Genomic DNA, 19,803 nt, shown 5'->3' on the forward strand with positions numbered 1-19,803 from the left:
TAATTCCTTAAAGGAGTTATTAGAAATCTAATTGTTTAATGGATCTGGAATCCCACAGTGTGCTAAAGCTCTATGAACAACTGGCTCTTTCTTTGTGCTTGTTTTAAATCTTGCCTCATTTCAAAAAATCTTTAACAAAGTTTCTTGATTTAATATCTTAGGAAACTTAGCTTATTTTCTCTGACACAACAACTTGTATAATTACAGTTCCTTCAGATTTTCATTTACAAAGGACTTTTTATTATTTTATATTGTCTTATTATTTCATTCTGGGCAAAAAAAATTTATTGAACATATGCTTATCTTCACTTGTGCTTTCTTCATCTAGAAACATGTTCAAAGTCAGATACAAATATTGTGAATGGATTTATTTCTGAACCTAGGCATACATATCCTGTGTATTATCAAACACAATACAAGTGCAAACCAGGATATGTAACAGCAGAGGGTAAAACATCAGGACCTATCACATGCTTGGAAAGTGGATGGTCAACTCAACCCATATGCATTAGTAAGTAATTTCTTAGACTTATTCTTCTGATAATTAAAAAAACAAAATTTTACTTTAGTTAATTCTCTTTACTAGGGAGTTGGAGAGTTGGGATGGGGCCAAGATGTTTTCATTTGTAAGTACAAATAAAACCCTATGAGAAATTACATATAATGTAGAATTTATATATATGATATAGAAATCATAGGTATGTGATATAGAGTTCATATATATATTGTATGTAAATCATATATATAACGTAGAAATCATATATCATGTACAAATCCTATACGTATACATGTACATAGAGTTAGTTGTGTCTCATTTGCCTTTTGAGAGTAATTACTGATAGGAAGGAGGATCATTCCATTTTTTCATTTCAGGTTTTCTGTATTTTAAAGAAATTCTGTGATTTAGAAACTAGTGAGGGAGACTCATGTATTCGGCTGTAGACTGGTGTGTTTTCAGCTGAAACCTTCTTGTCTGTTGTGACTGTGTTTAGGTGATCAGCCTTTAATATTGGAGTACTTGCTCCTAGACATAAACGTCATGTTTTTAACTGAAGAGATGAGTCCATAGTGCAGAATCCCAGGAGATTTGACCTTTATAATTTATATAATTAATGCTTTAAGAGAGGCTCACTTATGAAAATTCCTTCTGTCCTTTTGGAAAATCTTCATAAAAGTCTAGGTAATGAAGAGAAACATTTCTTGATAGTGCTAAATTCTATTGTGTTGAGAGTTTACTCTGCCCCACTACCTAGAACTTTATAAAGACCCTCTAAGAATAGTTTGCTTATTTTGCCTTATTTATGCACTATATTTTCCCAAAGCTCCTTAGTGGTATTTTAGAAGTAAAAAATATCTATCCTAGTGTGTAATTATCTTTTTTTTTTTTCAACTTTTATGTTTACTATGTGATCTGGCTAAAGAAAAAATTACAAAGGCTCCTCTCATATCGACTTGTTTTACACTAAATTGGAACCAAATAGCTATTGCAATAGTTTCTTATGAAAGAGAATATGTCAGATAATGAGTATATAGATCTTTATATCCGATTAATGCATTTTTTCTGGCATGTATGTCTCAACTGGAAATAAGATTGTCATCTTAAATAAAGTTATTGTGGCTTTCTGAAAAAGAATTATACATTTCTAACTTTTTTTAATGACTTGTTTTATTACCAGCATGTGATAAGCTCACAAGTATAAATAGAATTGAGAAAAATACACTTAATATAAATTTTTTTCAGATGATTGAAGCAACGTCAAGAATGCTATATATGTAAAGATGTATATATATTGTAGTAATGATTTCAGGAGAACAATTTATCTTTGCTCTTCTCAGATTATTTTTAAAAGGTACTTAAATATTAGCACATAATTATTGGGAAGAATTTTTGCTTCTGGCATGGGATTTACTCAGCTTCCGCATTCAATAACATGAAATGAAATTCTCAATTTTATCACTCATTAGAATCTTGTGATATGCCATTCTTTGAGAACGCCAGAGCCAAAAGTAATGGCACGTGGTTTAAGCTCAATGACCAGCTGGACTATGAATGCAGCGCTGGCTATGAAAACACAGGTGGGAGCACCACAGGCTCTATAGTATGTGGTGATGATGGCTGGTCTGACACACCCACGTGTTATGGTAAGTACTGTCCTTTTTTTTTTTTTTTTTTTTCTCCTTTCTGGTATTCATTTCTTTGGGATAATATAATTATTACTCCTTTTCAGGAGTAATCGAATTACCTAGAGACATTGTTAAGAAACAATGATTAAAATCTAGGTGTCTCCTTCTGATTTAATGTAAACTGGGAGGAGATGGTGTTTTGAAGCCCAAAACTATAATCTATCTTTAAAACAGTGCATCATAGTAATGTTTCCTGTGGGCCACATACATTACAGATTAGTCATTAAAATATAAATTATTTTCAAGTAATACTAAATACAAACTTTTAAATTATTCAAAACTGGGCAGCCTTTACAAATTATGGTTAGTCACAACCTTTTCAGTTATTTTACTCCTGAGTTTTTGTTTTGCTTTCCCACCTTCAATTCTTGCCAGGAACTCTTCATTTTCAGATATCAACACATTCTCTGAACTGTTCTGAAAACCTCTTGTATGTTTACCAAACAGTTGTATGTTTCCAGGTATAGAAAGTAGCATTGAATCTGTGAAAAAAGAGTGGATATAGAGTGTTCCAAGCAAAGGAAAAAATATACGCAAAGCTCTAAAGGGAAAATTTGGGGAATAGCAGGATGAGAAGAATCTAATCAAGGTGTAAGCTGAGCTGAGCTGAGGTTGGATTAGAGGCAAAAACAAGATTATCCAGGTTATTTCAGGGAGTATTAGCATTGGATTAATTTTGGGCTTGATGAAAAGACAAAAACATTTTAACAAAATCAGCGATATAAATAGACTTGCATTTATGAAAGTTTTGTTTGTTTTTGTTCCTGAATGCTGTGCATGAGATAGTCAAGACAAGAAGAAATGAGTCCTTTGAAGGGTAAGAAATGGTGGGGATTCAGATAAGGTGATGGCTGTGGAGATGCAGAGAAGAGGACAAATTTTGGATATATTTGGTGGTAGAAAGGAGAGGCAATGTTATTAAATGTTGGATCAAGGGACTCACATGTTTTTCTTTGTTTTTCAATAACAAGGAGGTAAATGGTAATGCCAGTGTATGGTTATCTGTCTGTCTATCTGTATTGCGCATGCAGACAGGCTGTACCTCAAACTTCCAGGCAGCCATAAAACTGCTAGGAATGAGTACATCCACTGGTATCAACAATTCCATGGGTCCTGAACACACGAGACACACAGTATTGAAAAAGTGAAAATCATTCTTATTATTTATAGAAAGCAAACAGTAAACAATTACAGTTACAACAGGTTCTCAAGGGGGAAATGCTTACCTTTCCCCAAATTACCCACATCCATTCTTACATTGCTGGACAGGCACATTGTGGTTCAGGTCAGATGCTGTGTTCACATCATGGCTGCCTGCATGGGTCCCAAGCCTTCTACTCTACTCCTGGTCCTCACTGAGCCTGGCCTCATTCTTAGGAATTCCTCTGCACAGGATACCCTGAGCCTCTGCTGGTGGGGCCTTACAGACTTCTACCACTGGCTCCTACCCAGCTACCCATACCTACACTGCTCAAGAGCCTGCATGAATCCTGCCTTGCTTGGAAGGAGAGAGTTGTGCAACGCCAGCACAAGGCACAAACAGGCTTCTGCCTTGCAGGAACAAGTGTTACAGCTCTTTTAGCTCCCTCAACAAGTGCCCCAGCACCCTGATTTCTCAGCAAGCCTTCTGCCTGGAGACACTCAGCTCTCTCTCCATGGGCCAGAAAGGTCACAACTGGTCTTGAAGACCCTGTCACTCATACTGCTGCAGCTGTCTCTCTGCTGCTTGGCTCTGCTGTCCTTGCTGCAGTTATTAGCCTTTTGCCTCTTTTTCATTATTACAGCTCTCTTTTCTAGGTCTAGGAGGTTCTCTCCCCTTCTCCAGAGACTGTTCCCTCATGATAGCAAGTCCAAAGTATGTGAGACAAAGTCTTGCCACCATTGCTTCTAAGGGACATTCTTGCTGTACTTCTTGGAAGACAAATTTGTTCAATCTTTTGACAGTCTATGGTATATTAAATATTCTTCCCCAAGGCCATAATTCGGAGGTGTCAATTCTTCTTCAGTCTTCCTTATCCATTGCCCTGTTTTCATTTCCACATGAAATGATTGAAAACACTGTGGCTTGGATCACGTGCACCTTAGACATAAAGTGACATCTTTGCTTTTTACACTTTAAAGATGTATTTTGCAGCAGATTTGCCCAATGCAATGCATCTTTTGACTTCTTGATGCTGCTTCCATGGATGTTGATTGTGGATCCCAGTAAAATAAAATCCTTAACAACTTCAATCTTTTCTCCATTTATCATGATGCTTATTGGTCCAGTTGTGGGATTTTTGTTTTGTTTATGTTGAAGTGTAATCCATACTGAAGGCTGTAGTCTTTGATATTCATCAGTAAATGCTTCAAGTCCTCTTCATTTTCAGCAAGCAACGTAGTGTCATCTGCATTTCACAGGCTGTTAATGAGTTTTCCTCCAACCCTGGTGCTGCGTTCTTCTTCATATCGTCCAGCTTCTCATATTATTTGCTCAGCATACAGATTGAATAAGTATGACGAAAGGATATAACCCTGACACACAGCTTTCCTGACTATATACAACTCAGTACTCCATTGTTCTGTTACAACAACTGCCTCTTGGTCTATGTACAGGTTCCTCATGAGCACAATTAAACATTCCAGAATTCCCATTCTTTGCAATGTTATCCATAATTTTGTTATGATCCACACAGTCGAATGCCTTTGCATAGTCAATAAGACACAGGTAAACATCTTTCTCGTATTCTCTTCTTTCAGCCAGGATGAATCTAACATCAGCAATAATATTCCTGTTTCCCTGTCCTCTTCTGAATTTGGCTTGTATTTCTGGCAGTTCCCTGTCAATGTACTCCTGCAACCATTTTTGAATGATCTTCAGCAAAATTTTACTTTTCTGTGATATTAATGATATTGTTCGATAATTTCTGCATCCTGTTGCATCACCTTTCTTTGGAATGAATTCAGATATGGTTCTCTTCCAGTAGGTTAGCCAAGTAGCTGTCTTCTAAATATCTTGACATAGATGTTTAAGAGCTTCTTGTACTACATCCATTTGTTGAAAACACAAGTGGTATTCTGTCAATTCTTGAAACCTTTTTTTTGCCAATGCCTTCAGTGCAGCTTGGAATTCTTCCTTCAGTACTGACAGGGCTTGATCATATGCTACCTCCAGAAATGGTTGAACGTTGACCAATTCAAAAGAATTGTGTGTTGCTCCTATCTTCTTTTTATGCTTCCTGTGTAGTTTAATATTTTCCCAATAGAATCCTTCAATATTGCAACCCAAGCCTTGAATTTTTTTCTTCAGTTCTTTCAGCTTGTGAAATGTCAAGTGCGTTCTTCCCTTTGGTTTTCCCATTTCCAGGTCTTTGCACATTTCATTATACTTTACTTTGTCTCCTCAAGCTGCCCTTTGAAATCTTCTGTTCAGCTCTTTTACATCATCAATTTTCCATTCGTTTTATGTACTCTAGGTTCAAGAGCAAGTTCCAGAGTCTCTTCTGACATCAATTTCAGTCTTTTTTTTTCTTTCCCGTCCTTTTGCTTTCTTCATGTATGATATTCTCTATGTCATTCCACAACTCATCTGGTTCTCCATCATTAGTGTTCAGTATATTCTCCAGATAGTCTTTAATTCATTTGGATTATTAACACACAAATTATGTAATCTAATTAGTAAAACATACAAAATGAAAAGGAAGAAAGTGTAGGACTAAGTCCTGAAACACTTCCATATGGAAAGGTCAAAGAGAAGAGGAATAGGTGGCAATATAAATGGAGAAAAGGAGGATTCAGAGTATCAGAGAGAAGAAAAAAACTAAAAATGTTTCTTGTCATGGATGTGAAGAGGAGAAAATGTTAACAGAGAGGAAGCATATGGACATAACTCTTTGAAGAAATTTAACTGTGACAGGGAATAGAAAGTTCAGAATATGACTAGAGCAAATTTTGCACTAAAGGAAATAATGTCATTCTTTTTTGTTTGTTCATTTTTTTGTTTTTGGTAAGATCGTTGCCATGAGAACATGCTGACTGCTGAAGGCAAGGCTGTGGTAGAAAGGAAGGAGACAGGGATCGAATATAGCAGGCAGATATGTCCCTGTGACTGTGGGAGGGAAAGAGAACCAGAGCTCTTGTGGAGATCCTAGGCTTTGGTGGCAACAGGGCTACTTCCAACTTTGTAACAGGAGGAAAGAAGGAAAATGGCTTCTGTAAAGCGAATGCTGGAAAGAAGCAGGAGGTGATATTTCTATTTTCTGTCAAGTATGAGGTAAGGTGATCTCAGAGTGAGCAGTGTTTGGGATAGGAGAAGGAGCAGCACTGGGCAGAGAAAAGGTTTAAAATAGAGACTGCAGAGAGAATAAGAGTGAATTTATTACAGCAGTGATGTAGACTTGGTTTGCACTGCTGAGAGCTCAGTTAAATCTGACTCATTTAGGCTGCCAACAAACACCTATTTAATAGGCTGTGAGAAAATAGTGAAAAATACAAATATAGGCCTGCCTTTCCAGAGCTTTCATTAAAGTATAGGAGTGTGGGGATGGGGGGAACACAATGGATTAAACCAAATAAAGAAGCAAATGATAAATATATTTTATATATTACTGTGTTCAAAGAAATAAAACAAACCAAGGATTTATGTAGAAAATAGCGGGGATAAAAAACTCTATTTTGTGTAGGAAGTTGTCTATGAAAAGAAAGAGAAATCCGTTCAGGTAGGGAGAAGGGAGTGTGAAACAGCTAAGGCAGCAAAGAACTTGACTTTATTCAAAAAATTAAAAGGTGAGAAATTCTGGGTACTGGATTGAGAGGGGGGAAGGCATGTTGGACGTGTAGGCAAGGGCTGGATCATAAAGAGATCATACTATGTAAATGTACTAGTTGAAAAATACCCAAACAGCAAGATTTTTTTTACTTGTTAAGACGGTTTGTTCCACAACATGATGAGAAAAATAATTTGCATAAAAAGAGCACAAAATATGGAAACAAACCCAAATACAAATAAAAGAATTGGTGTGTAATAGAATGAAATTTAAGAGAGGAATTTTAGTGATTCTTATTCAAGTGTGATCTCAATTAAGTTGCTAACCTCAACATACAAATAAAAACAAAAGCTTATTTTTTTTAGTTACTTATTTTGTGGCATTACCTTTTTGAAATAGTTCATTTATATTTAATTTTATGATTATGTGTTAATACTTGACTCTTTGATATGAATTTTCTTATTAACATGGCTCCAAGTCTTAAATCCTAGTTTTTAATTGTGTAGATTAATGAGTGTTTGTTTTCTTCCTTCATAAAAAATTTAATTAGTTGATTTTTAATGACCCTCTAACTTAAAATATATTACATATTGCATCTTTCCTGAATCCTGGTTCCCGAATTGTATTAAAAGGAACCCTGATGGTGCAGTGCTTAAGTGCTTGGCTAATAACTGAAAGTCAGCAGTTGGAACTCATTAGCCATTTTGTGGAAGAAAGATGTAGCAGTCTGTGTCTCTAAAGATTACAGCCTTGGAAAGCCAATGGGGCAGTACTACTCTGTCTTATAGGGTTGCTATGAATCAGAATTGCCTTGACAGCAAATGGTTACTTATATTAAACAAATATCAATTTTTATTAAATGTGCAATATAAAAACTATAGCATTCTTTTTAATGCAAGAGAATAATTTTATGTATTTAGAGTGAAAAAAGTTAAATTTTATACATAGCAGTGATAAAATGAGATCCAATTTAAGCAACTTCACTTTGCAAATAAATTTTCAGAACACACACATTGCAGTTCAGTACCTTAATGTGTCTCACAGAGTACCACATGAAGTGACAGAATGTCCACAACAGTTAAGTTCTTTAAAGAAAAGGGTTTATCTGATACCCCTCTGTTTGCATAGCGCCCAGCACCTCATTTTTGCATGACACATATAAAGCTTATTTTGGCAATGATAAATTATATATTTTCATTAAACTAATCTATATTTTTTTTTTTAGAAAGAGAATGCAGTGTTCCTGGTATACCACCAAACTTAGATGCTTCACCCAAGAAAGACAAATATAAAGTTGGAGATGTACTGCAATTCTCTTGTAAACCGAGATCTAAAAGAGTTGGAGCAGATTCCATCCAGTGCTACCACTTTGGATGGTCCCCTAATCCCCCAACATGTAAAGGTGAATATTTATCTTTCAATTGATGTAACAACAATTAATTTTTTAGATATCAACACTTTCTTCTCTTCATTTTCAGTGGCCTTTCAGGTTATCTATAATGTAACACATTAAACAAGAAATGTTATACCTGGGAAGGATATTGTTTCTTGAAATGTGTATTGGGAGTATTCAGAGATACATACTTGGCAGCTGCACTTGGAGATACTTCTTTTGTTTCTTTTCCATTACCTATTATGCCACTGTTAATGCTGAACATTTTATATAGATGGACCTTATCCAAGTTTCATTGTGTTTGTCTGAGCAATACTCAAACAGCTTAAAGTCAATTCAATCATATGTATGGCTTAATCGAAGTTAAAATATGTTGATCAAATGATTGTCTCAAGCAATAGTACTTTTTCAAAAAGTTTTGAAACAATGTTTCCATGGAATATGAATATTATTTAATTTACACAACCGTATTTGCTAACCTGTACACATCTTTAAAACATTCAGATTATTGAACATACTTTAAAGGCTTAACTATACCTACAATGAACTAGTTCAATATTTAAAAAAAAAAAAAAAACCTGTTGCTGTCGAAAAAATTCTGACTCATAGAGACCCTATGGAACAGAGTAGAACTGCCCTATAATGTTCCCAAGACTGTAATCTTTAAGGAAGTAGATTGCCACATCTTTCTCCAGCAGAACGGCTGGTGGATTCTAACTTCTGATCTTCCATTCAGTTCGTAGGCAAGCCCTTAACCATTGCACCACCAGGGATTTTTTAGTTCAGGATAAGTAACAGAATTGAGAAAGAAGAACTCACACTAAACACCATTCTTTGTTCATTGTTCAAGAATACTATCATTAAAAAATTAAAGATCTCTCCATTTTGCTTAAATTTTTATTGTAGCAGAAACTACTTAACCATTATTTAAACATTATTTCTACTGTAGGGCAAGTAAGCTCTTGTGGTCCACCTCCTCAACTCCTCAACGGGGACGTTAAGGGGACAAAGAAGGAAAAATATGAACACAACGATGTGGTGGAATATGGTTGCAATCCCAGATTCCTAATGAAGGGATCTAAGAAAATTCAATGTGTTGATGGAGAATGGACAGCTTTGCCTATATGTGTTGGTAATGTACATAAACTATTAATATTTAAATGAATCAGCATTTTATTTGTATTTGTATAAAGACAAATGTTTTAAAGAGAAACATATTTTTGTGAAATTTACAAAGAGGAAGAGAGTACATGTGGGGATATACCTATACTGGAGCATGGCTACAGCTTGCCTTCTGACCCTCCCTATCACCACGGAGATTCAGTGGAGTTCACTTGCAAAGAATCCTTTACAATGATTGGATACAGATTAATTACGTGTGTCAGCGGAATGTGGAGCCAACTTCCTCAGTGCGTTGGTGAGAACATACTTCTCAAATAGATATTTAATAAAGTTTAATATTTTTACCTTAAAAATATATTTAGAGATATTGCTGAAAATGTCAGTTTTTAAACTGTAATGAATCTAAACATTTGTTGTTTTTAGCTCAATATGTGTCTATTGGGGAAAAATATAAACTAGCAACAGAATATTATGGTTCTTTATCCTCGTGATTAACACAGTTTATTTTGTTAAATGTGAGCTAAATTTTACTCGACCCTATAGGACAGAGTAGAACTGCCCCACAGGGTTTCCAAGGAGTGGGTGGTGGATTGAAACTGCCAACCTTTTGGTTAGCAGCCATACGCTTAACCACTGTACCACTAGGGATCCAAATTTAACCTACAGATTGTTATATAATATAAAAGTACAAATTATTAGAAAATTTATAACTGTTTTGGATAAATAGCTTAAAAATATATTCAGAGATATTGCTGAAAATGCCAAGTCTTCAATTATAATGAATCTAAACACTTGCTGTTTATAGCTCAGTATGTGTTTACCAAAACCAAAAAAACCAAGCCTGTTTTCATGGAGTCAATTCTGACTTATAGCAATCCTATAGGATAGAGTAGAACTGCCCCAAAGGGTTTCCACAGCTATAATCTTTGTGGAAGCAGACTGCCACATCTTTCTCCTGCAGAACTAATGGTGGGTTTGATCGTTGAACATTTTGGTTAGCAGCTGAAGGCAGTCAGGCCTCTCTCTGGCTCTCAGCTCCTCCACCCAGCCTCTGCCCTGCTTGAACAAGTGTTACAAAGCTCTTTGGCTTTGTCAGTAAGTGCCCAGAGGCACCTTGCTTTGCCAGAAAGCCTCCTGCCTGAAGGCACTCAGCTCTCTCTCTCTCTCTCTCTCTCTGTGGGTCTGCTGCCACGCCTTCTCATACAGGTCTCCTGGTTCTGGTGCCGCTGTTTTTCTGCTGCCACTTCTCACTATCTTGTACTATCTCTGATGCTACAGTTCTCTCTATTTCCAGATTCTAGGAGGTTTTCCCCCCATGTATCTGTCAGTTTGTCGTCCTGTGGGGGTTTTTGTGTTGCTGTGATGCTAGAAGCTATGCCACCAGTATTCAGATACCAGCAGGGTCACCCAAGGAGAATAGGTTTCAGCTGAGCTTCCAGACTAAGACAGATTAGGAAGAAGGACCCAGGAGTCTACTTCTGAAAAGCATTAGCCAGTGAAAAACTTGTGAATAGCAGCAGAACATTGTCTGATATAGTGCTGGAAGATGAGCCCCCCAGGTTGCAAGGCACTCAAAAGATGACTGGGGAAGAGCTGCCTGCTCAAAGTAGAGTAGACCTTAATGACGTGGATGGAGTAAAGCTTTTGGGACCTTCATTTGCTGATGTGGCATGACTCAAAATGAGAAGAAACAACTGCAAACATCCATTAATAATCAGAACCTGGAATGTACAAAGTAGGAATCTAGGAAAGTCGGAAATCATGAAAAATGAAATGGAATGCATAAACATCGATATTCTAGGCATTAGTGAGCTGAAATGGACTGGTATTGGCCACTTTGAATTGGACAATCATATAGTCTACTATGCCGGGAATGAAAACTTGAAGAGGAATGGTGTTGCATCTATCGTCAAAAAGAACATTTCAAGATCTATCCTGAAGTACAATGCTGTCAGTCATAGGATAATATCCATATGCCTATAAGGAAGACCAGTTAATACGACTATTATTCAAATTTACGCACCAACCACTAGGGCCAAAGATGAAAAAATTGAAGATTTTTATCAACTGCTACAGTCTGAAATTGATGGAACATGCAATCAACATGCATTGATAATTACTGGCGATTGGAATGCAAAAGTTGGAAACAAAGAAGAAGGATCAGTAGTTGGAAAATGTGGCCTTGGTGATAGAAACAAAGCCAGAGAACGAATGATAGAATTTTGCAAGACCAACGACTTCTTCACTGCAAATACCTTCTTTCATCAACACAAATGGTGACTATACACATGGACCTCGCTAGAAGGAACACACAGAAATCAAATTGACTACATGTGTGGAAAGAGACAATGGAAAAGCTCAATATCATCAGTCAGAACAAGGCCAGGGGCTGACTGTGGCACAGACCACATATGCAAGTTCAAGCTGAAACTGAAGAAAATCAGAGCAAGTCCACAAGAGCCAAAATATGACCTTGAGTATATCCCAACTGAATTGAGAGACCATCTCAAGAATAGATTTGATGCATTGAACACAAGTGACCGAAGACCAGACAAGTTGTGGAATGACATCAAGGACATCATCCATGAAGAAAGGAAGAGGTCACTGAAAAGAGAGGAAAAAAAGGAAAGACTAAGATGGATGTCAGAGGAGACTGTGAAACTTGCTCTTGAGCGTCGAGCAGCTAAAGCAACAGGAAGAACTGATGAAGTAAAAGAACTGAACAGAAGATTTCAAATGGTGTCTCGAGAAGACAAAGTAAAGGATTATAATGACGTGTGCAAAGAGCTGGATATGGAAAACCAAAAGGGAAGAACACCCTTGGCGTTTCTCTAGCTGAAAGAACTAAAGAAAACATTCAAGCCTCGAGTTGCAATAGTGAAGGATTCCATGGGGAAAATATTAAATGACGCAGGAAGCATCAAAAGAAGATGGAAAGAATACACGGAGTCATTATACCAAAAAGAATTAGTCAATATTCAACCATTTCAAGAGGTGGCATATGACAGGAACCGATGGCACTGAAGGAAGAAGTCCAAGCTGCTCTGAAGGCACTGGTGAAAAACAAGGCTCCAGGAATTCATGGAATATCAACTGAGATGTTTCAAGAAGCAGATGCAGTGCTGGAGGTGCTCACTCGTCTATGCCAAGAAATATGGAAGACAGCTTCCTGGCCAACTGACTGGAAAAGATCCATATTTATGCCTATTCCCAAGAAAGGTGATCCAACTGAATGTGGAAATTATAAAACAGTATCATTAATATCACACACAAGCAAAATTTTGCTAAAGATCATTCAAAAACGACTGCAGCAGTATATCGACAGGGAACTGCCAGCAATTCAGGCGGGTTTCAGAAGAGGATTGCTGATGTCTGATGGATCCTGGCTGAAAGCAGAGAATACAAGAAGGATGTTTACCTGTGTTTTATTGACTATGCAAAGGCATTCGACTGTGTGGATCATAACAAACTATGGATAACACTGCGAAGAATGGGAATTCCAGAACACTTAATTGTGCTCATGAGGAACCCTTACATAAATCAAGAGGCAGTTGTTCAGCCAGAACAAGGGGATACTGATTGGTTTAAATTCAGGAAAGGTGTGCATCAGAGTTGTATTCTTTCACCATACCTATTCAATCTGTATGCTGAACAAATAATCCAAGAAGCTGGACTCTATGAAGAAGAATGGGGCATCAGGATTGGAGGAAGACTCATTAACAACCTGCGTTATGCAGATGACACAACCTTGCTTGCTGAAAGTGAAGAGGACTTGAAGCACTTACTAATGAAGATCAAAGACCACAGCCTTCAGTATGGATTGTACCTCAACATAAAGAAAACAAAAATCCTCACAACTGAACCAATGAGCAACATCATGATAAACGGAGAAAAGATTGACGTTATCAAGGATTTCATTTTACTTGGATCCACAACCAACAGCCATGGAAGTAGCAGTCAAGAAATCAAAAGACGCATTGCATTGGGCAAATCTGCTGCAAAGGGCCTCTTAAAATGTTGAAGAGCATAGATGTCGCCCTGAAGACTAAGGTGTGCCTGACCCAAGCCATGGTGTTATCAATCACATCATATGCATGTGAAAGCTGGACAATGAATAAGGAAGACCGAAGAAGAATTGATGCCTTTGAATTGTGGTGTTGGCAAAGAATATTGTATATACCATGGACTGCCAAAAGAACAAACAAATCTGTCTTGGAAGTGCAGCCAGAATGCTCCTTAGAGGCAAGAATGGCAAGACTGCGTCTTACATACTTTGGACATGTTGTCAGGAGGGATGAGTTCCTGGAGAAGGTCATCATGCTTGGCAGAGTACAGGGTCAGCAGAAATGAGGAAGACCCTCAACAAGGTGGATTGATACAGTGGCTGCAACAATGAGCTCAAGCATAACAATTGTAACGATGGCGCAGGACAGGGCAGTGTTTGTTCTGTTGTGCATAGGCTCGCTGTGAGTTGGAACCGACTCCACGACACCTAACAACAACAACAACGGGAGGATCTCAGCACTGGGACCCCGGGTCCAAAAGACATGATCTGCTCTCATTTCTTTTTCTTTTTGGTATTGAGGTCTATCTCTGCTTATTTCTCTCTCCTTATATCTCTTGTAACATAAAAGGTATGACCCAAGTAAGGCTGAGACTTGAATAAAGGTGGTAAGGGTAGTGACTGGGGTAAGGGTGATGACTCCAGTAAGGTGATGACTCAAGATATATTCCACTCAAATCCTGTATGTGTCTACAGGGGAAAAATATAAACTAGCAACATAATATTATGGTTCCTATGCCCCTGATATTAATATGGTTCATTTTTATAGGTGTGAACCTAAATTTTACTTATAGATTATCATATTTTATAAGAATACAGATTATCAGGAAACTTACTATTTTTTTTTACGTAAATGCCATTATTGTTATTCCATAACTCATTCCTTTAGGGCCTAGAAAAAGAAGAAATGAAGTTGGGAAAATACCCACTCTGCTACCCTTGCCTCTCTCAAAGCTTCTAGCAATAATCATTTCTCAGTCTGTTTCAAATGCAGCAGAAGGCAGTGAATGTGCTGCAGAGTGGGGGCCACAAGCCCTCTTAGTCAGAGTATGACTTAGTGACATGAGGCAGTGGGGAATTGGGCCAGGAAACAAACCTGACATAGAGTTTACTCTGTAAGAGGTTCATCAGCCCCACTGATGGCCAAGTCCAAGTGGGAGGATGGTGGACCCTGATTCACTTTTCTGTTAAATGAGTTCTTTCCTAAACTTCATCTGAGTCCTTCATTCAGCAACATCTGGGTGCCCACTCTTATTTAATCATCAGATTCCTAGATATTAATTAACTCCAGAAGAAGGTAAAGCTCAGAATTAAGCTCCAGGAAAGCAGGAGTTCCTACCTGTTTTGTTTGCTGTTGTATTCCCAACACCCAAAAGACTGGCTGACATAGAGGAGACATTCAGTGAGAGTTTGTGAAATGAATTGTTAAACTTTGTTTCTGATTAATCCTTCCATTTTTGCCGAGCATATTCCTGTTAATGGCACTGCCAGTCCTTCATGAGCCAGCCTCACCTTTGTCCTGTTTGATCTCCATAAATGATTTCACCTCATTCCACACAGAGAGAAGCCCAAGATAAAATCAGGCACAAGAACAGTCAGCTTTTCTCTCTAACATATACCAAACTTCAGCTTTAATTTTCACTCCCTTCTGAAAATTTAGAATAGCCTTCATAAATTTAATTCTCTACATATGTTCAGCCTTGTATACCCATGACTGTAGGCCTTATTCCACCAGTTATTCCCTCTCAGTGTTTATTTTGATCCCTCTCTATTCTGGTGGTGCAGTGGTTATGCGTTCAGTTGCTAACCAAAAGGTCAGCAGATCAAATCCACCATTCATTCCTTAGAAATCCTATAGGGAAATTCTACTCTGTCCTATAGGAATTGACTTGATGCAATGGGTTTGGTTTTTTGGGTTTGCTATTCTGGGTTCTTCCCTCTTCCAGATATATTTATTGTTCACCTAATAAACCAAGAAATCCACTCATAAAACCAGCAGTCATATGACATATCAATGACAACAACAACTCCTCTTTACTATCGATATCCCCGCAGTTATTATCCTTCAAAGAACACTTTGCTTTGTCTGCAGCAGTACTTTGGACCATGTTGTAGGCCACTCCTTTTTAAAAACGGGACTAATTTCTCCTGAAGCCTCTAGTATGTTTTGAATTAGCCTCTTTCTTTCTTTCAAGGTTGCATAACAAAGCCATTATTTTTCTTTGGCTGATTACTTAAATTTTCTTTACTCTGTTCAACCTTAGTCAACTCTGCTTTTCTAATAATTAACAACAAATACTATAAAAGACTTACATTGCTATTTTAACAAATTCAAAAAGGACTCTGATAATAGTAGAATTATTGAAATATGTATCTATATTACAAGCTTACATGGTCTATATGTTTACTCATTTTGAGCCAACAAAGTTTTATTATTATGGCTTGCAATATAATTGGTGTATAAAACAGCTTCTCAAAGACCCTAAGATTATATAATAAAACAGGTTGTGATTTTTAGCACCCAATTCTTATTCCAAGACCTGTATCTGTTTTTTTTTGGTGATCTTGAAGAGATCTGCTAAAATATTCAGATTCTGTACATTTTAGATATATTTTTAATGCTATTTAATTGCCTTTCTGAAAAAATATATTTAAACTAGCAACTTCTTTTATCCTATCCGCATAGCTAATGTTTTTATTTCTAATGCTTTAAGGTTATTGATTAAAAAATAATGTAGTGTCTCTTGAGATCAAGGAAACAAAACGTATATGCACATTTTTACATATTTTAGATCAAGGCCACTATAGGTTGCATAAGTGTTCAGTGTGTAGATCATCCAAGAAAGTGAACTTCTTAGACTCTACAAATCCCCGAAGTTCAAAATGTCTTTATGACAGACACTTACTCTGATATTTCAAAGAATGGACACAAAAGTTATATTTATACATAATAGCCCACCTCATGCAATACAGCCAAGAATAACTTGATTGATAGAATTCATTAGCATAAATCATAATTTCATGATATCATTGATTCTGTAGCTAGAGTTATATAGTAGTTGTTTAGATTTTTTATAATTAGTATTTTCATGGGAATATTTTTATTTTACAGCAACAGAACAACTTGAGAAGTGTAAATTATCAAGGATAGTTGGATCTTATTCAAGACTATCAGATCAGACTGAAATTAATCATAACACAAACTTCAGTTACAGGTGTAGAGGAAAATCAGAGTACAAACAATCAACCTGCATAAATGGAAGGTGGGATCCCAAGCTAACTTGCACAGGTAAGGTCTTTACAGTGTTTTTTAAAATTTATTTCTTCCTAACTTATAAAAGTGGTATCTATGTGTCTCTTAAAAAAAAAAAAAAACTATTATATCAATTGCTTTTCAAGCAACAAGGTAATTTAAAAGCTAACCAAAACACTGTTTTTGAAATAATAATTTTACCCTATGCATTAACTGTCTGTATAACAAACCACACAGAAACTCGGTGGCTTTAAAGTAATATCTGGGCACTAAGTTGTGCTCATTACTGTTGGATTCCCATTACTTCAGTCCTTTTATTACACACAACTAATTGTGGAGCAATTTTTTTCCATCCTGTAGGTTCCCGATAAGTCAGAATCTACTCAATGGCAATGTGTTTTGGTTTCAAGGTTGATTTAACTATTCTGGTCTTTGCTCTCTACAGAAATTTTAGGGGAAAAAAAGGTACCAATTTCTAGAAAATACCTGCTTAGTTAATAAAAGGGATGGCGTCAAATTTATAGACAAATTTGGGAGAATTAACATCATAACCATGTTAAGCTTCCAATCTATAAACATTGTGTTTCTCTCCTATTATTTATATCTAGTTCATTTTTCTCAATAATGTTTTCATTTAGAAGGTTGCAGCTCTAAAACAATTATTCCTAATTTACAATTTTGTCATTATAAATATTATATTTTCCAATTTTTTGATGCAAGTATAAAGAAATATACTTGATTTTTGCATATTGGCTTTTATCCTGAAAAAAAAAACCTAAATTCCTTTATTTGTTTTAGGTGTTGCCTTAGAAATCTCTTAGAATTTTCTGTAAACACTTAAATCATTGCAAATTAAAATTTTATTTCTGTCCGTACCATTTTCATGTTTTTGCCTCTTTTCTTATCCTCTGACACTGTTTATAGTCTCCAGTACAGTGTTGAAGGGAAGTGATGAGAAAAACCACTCGATCTGTTCCTGATCATTTGATATTTAGCCACAGCAATGATGTGGACCACCACATGATGTTTTATGATTAGGATTTTTAAAAATGCTTTTTATCAGATTTAAGAAGTTTCCTTCTATTCCTAGTTAGGTGAGAAATTTTATCATTAATGGATGTTTGATGACTTTAAATGCATTTTCTGCATTTACTGGTATGATTAAATGACTTTGTTCTTAATTCTGTTAAAAATGTTCAAATCCATATGTTGGTTTTGAATGCAAAACCAATATGTCTTTCCTGGGATAAACTTTACCTCATTGTAATGTATAATTCTCGTGATAATATAATTATCCTTATCTATTTTGAAGTATTTGATTTGATATATTGTTGAGTTTTTACATCTATATTCACAGGGGAAAATGGTGTTTAGTTTCATTTTCTTATAATATCCGCAACAGATTTTGTCATCAGGGATATATAGCCTCATACGATGAACTGAAAAGTGGTCCCTGCTCCTCTGTATTTTGAAAGCGTGTGTGCAATATTTGTATTTTTCCCTTAAATGTTTTATAGAATTCACCTATGACACCATCTGATCCTGTAGTTTACTTTTTTTTGTAAAAATGTGTTTTCATGAAGAATTCAATTTCTTTAATAGGTAGAGGGCTATTACGATTTTCTCTGTTGTCTTTTGTCAGGACATGGAAGTTGCATTGTTTAAGAAATATGTTTATTTTAACTCAATCGAATTTATTAGCATACCGTTGTTCCTAATAAAAAGAAAAAAAATTACTATTCTATTTTCCTTTTAATATTTATAGGATCCTACGCTATATCTGTTCTTTCATTCCTGATACTGATCATTTTCATTCTCTTTTATTTCGATCACTCCTCCCAGTTTTTTTTTTTTTTTATGTGATAAAGGAAGTCTTAACAAATTGCAAAGAATCAACGTCCTCAAAATCTTCTTCCTAAAATAAAGGTCAAAATAAGAGAAAATAATAAGAGGGATAGCTGCCCACCTTATCCTCCATCTAACAAAGCTGATGACCTACATTCTTAAAATATTTTCATGAAACTTCAGCGTTAGCATTATACATTGAAATGAATGAGATACAGCGATAGCAAGGGTATTTTAGTTTTAAAATATCCATGAGCAAACAAGCAATAAGATAAAAGCAACAGTTATTATAACCTAAGCCTGTTGCCATCGAGTCAATTCCGACTCATAGTGACCCTATAGGGCAAAGTAGAACTGCCCCATAGAGTTTCCAAGGAGCACATGTTGGATTTGAACTGCCGACCCTTCGGTTAGCAGCTTAGCACTTAACCACCACGCCACCAGGGACCTAGAAGGTAGAAAAGAACATACACCCAAGTACTTAAGGGAGAGAATAACTAAAGCCTACATTAATGTAAGAAGTTAAAAAAAATCCAAGTGTATATTGGATTTATAAATTTATAATTCTGTTTTTAGGAAAATGTATTAACTACAACAAACTGTCTAGACTCATGAAGAGAAAATACAAATTAAGGTTTTTTGGACAAAAAAGTTTAAATATCAGACATAGAAGAAAATAAATCCATAAGAATACATTGAAGAATTGTGCAAAGAAATATAAAATCAGTAATGAGACAAAGTATTTTTGATCAAATATAAAATACTTATATTGACTTAGACAGAAAGAGAAAACCTTAAGTTATTAATTACTATTATTGAAGTATATTCAGTCAAACCCCACGCATCTGGTTTGTCAATTTGTCTTACTTGCTGTGATGCTGGAAGCTTTGTCACTGGTACTCAAATACCAGTAGGGTCAGCCATGGTGGACACGTTTCAGCTGAGCTTCCAGACTAAGACAGACTAGGAAAAAGAACCTGGTGGTCTACTTCTGAAAAAATTAGCCAATGAAAATCTTATGAATAGCAGCAGAATATTGTCTGCCGTAGCCCCCAAAAATGAGCCCCTCAGGTTGGAAGGTGCTCAAAATATGACTGTGGAAGAGCTGCCTCCTCAAAGTAAATTCGACCTCAATGATGTGGATAGAGTAAAACTTTCAGGATCTTCATTTGCTGATGTGGCATGACTGAAAATGAAA

The 19,803-nt window shown here is 36.1% G+C and overlaps 1 protein-coding gene across 1 annotated transcript in view; it reads left to right on the plus strand.

Annotated features, from left to right (window-relative positions):
* Positions 1-19,803, plus strand: part of LOC126066874 (complement factor H-like) — a 181,157-nt gene that overhangs the window by 151,686 nt on the left and 9,668 nt on the right. The window contains exons 9-14 of the mRNA XM_049868292.1: positions 329-511; positions 1,966-2,142; positions 8,155-8,331; positions 9,272-9,454; positions 9,560-9,739; positions 16,620-16,796. Coding sequence (XP_049724249.1) covers positions 329-511; positions 1,966-2,142; positions 8,155-8,331; positions 9,272-9,454; positions 9,560-9,739; positions 16,620-16,796 — 1,077 coding nt within the window. The remainder of the gene's footprint in view (positions 1-328; positions 512-1,965; positions 2,143-8,154; positions 8,332-9,271; positions 9,455-9,559; positions 9,740-16,619; positions 16,797-19,803) is intronic.

This window comes from Elephas maximus, chromosome 24 (assembly GCF_024166365.1).
Source record: "Elephas maximus indicus isolate mEleMax1 chromosome 24, mEleMax1 primary haplotype, whole genome shotgun sequence".
Lineage (NCBI taxonomy): Eukaryota > Metazoa > Chordata > Mammalia > Proboscidea > Elephantidae > Elephas > Elephas maximus.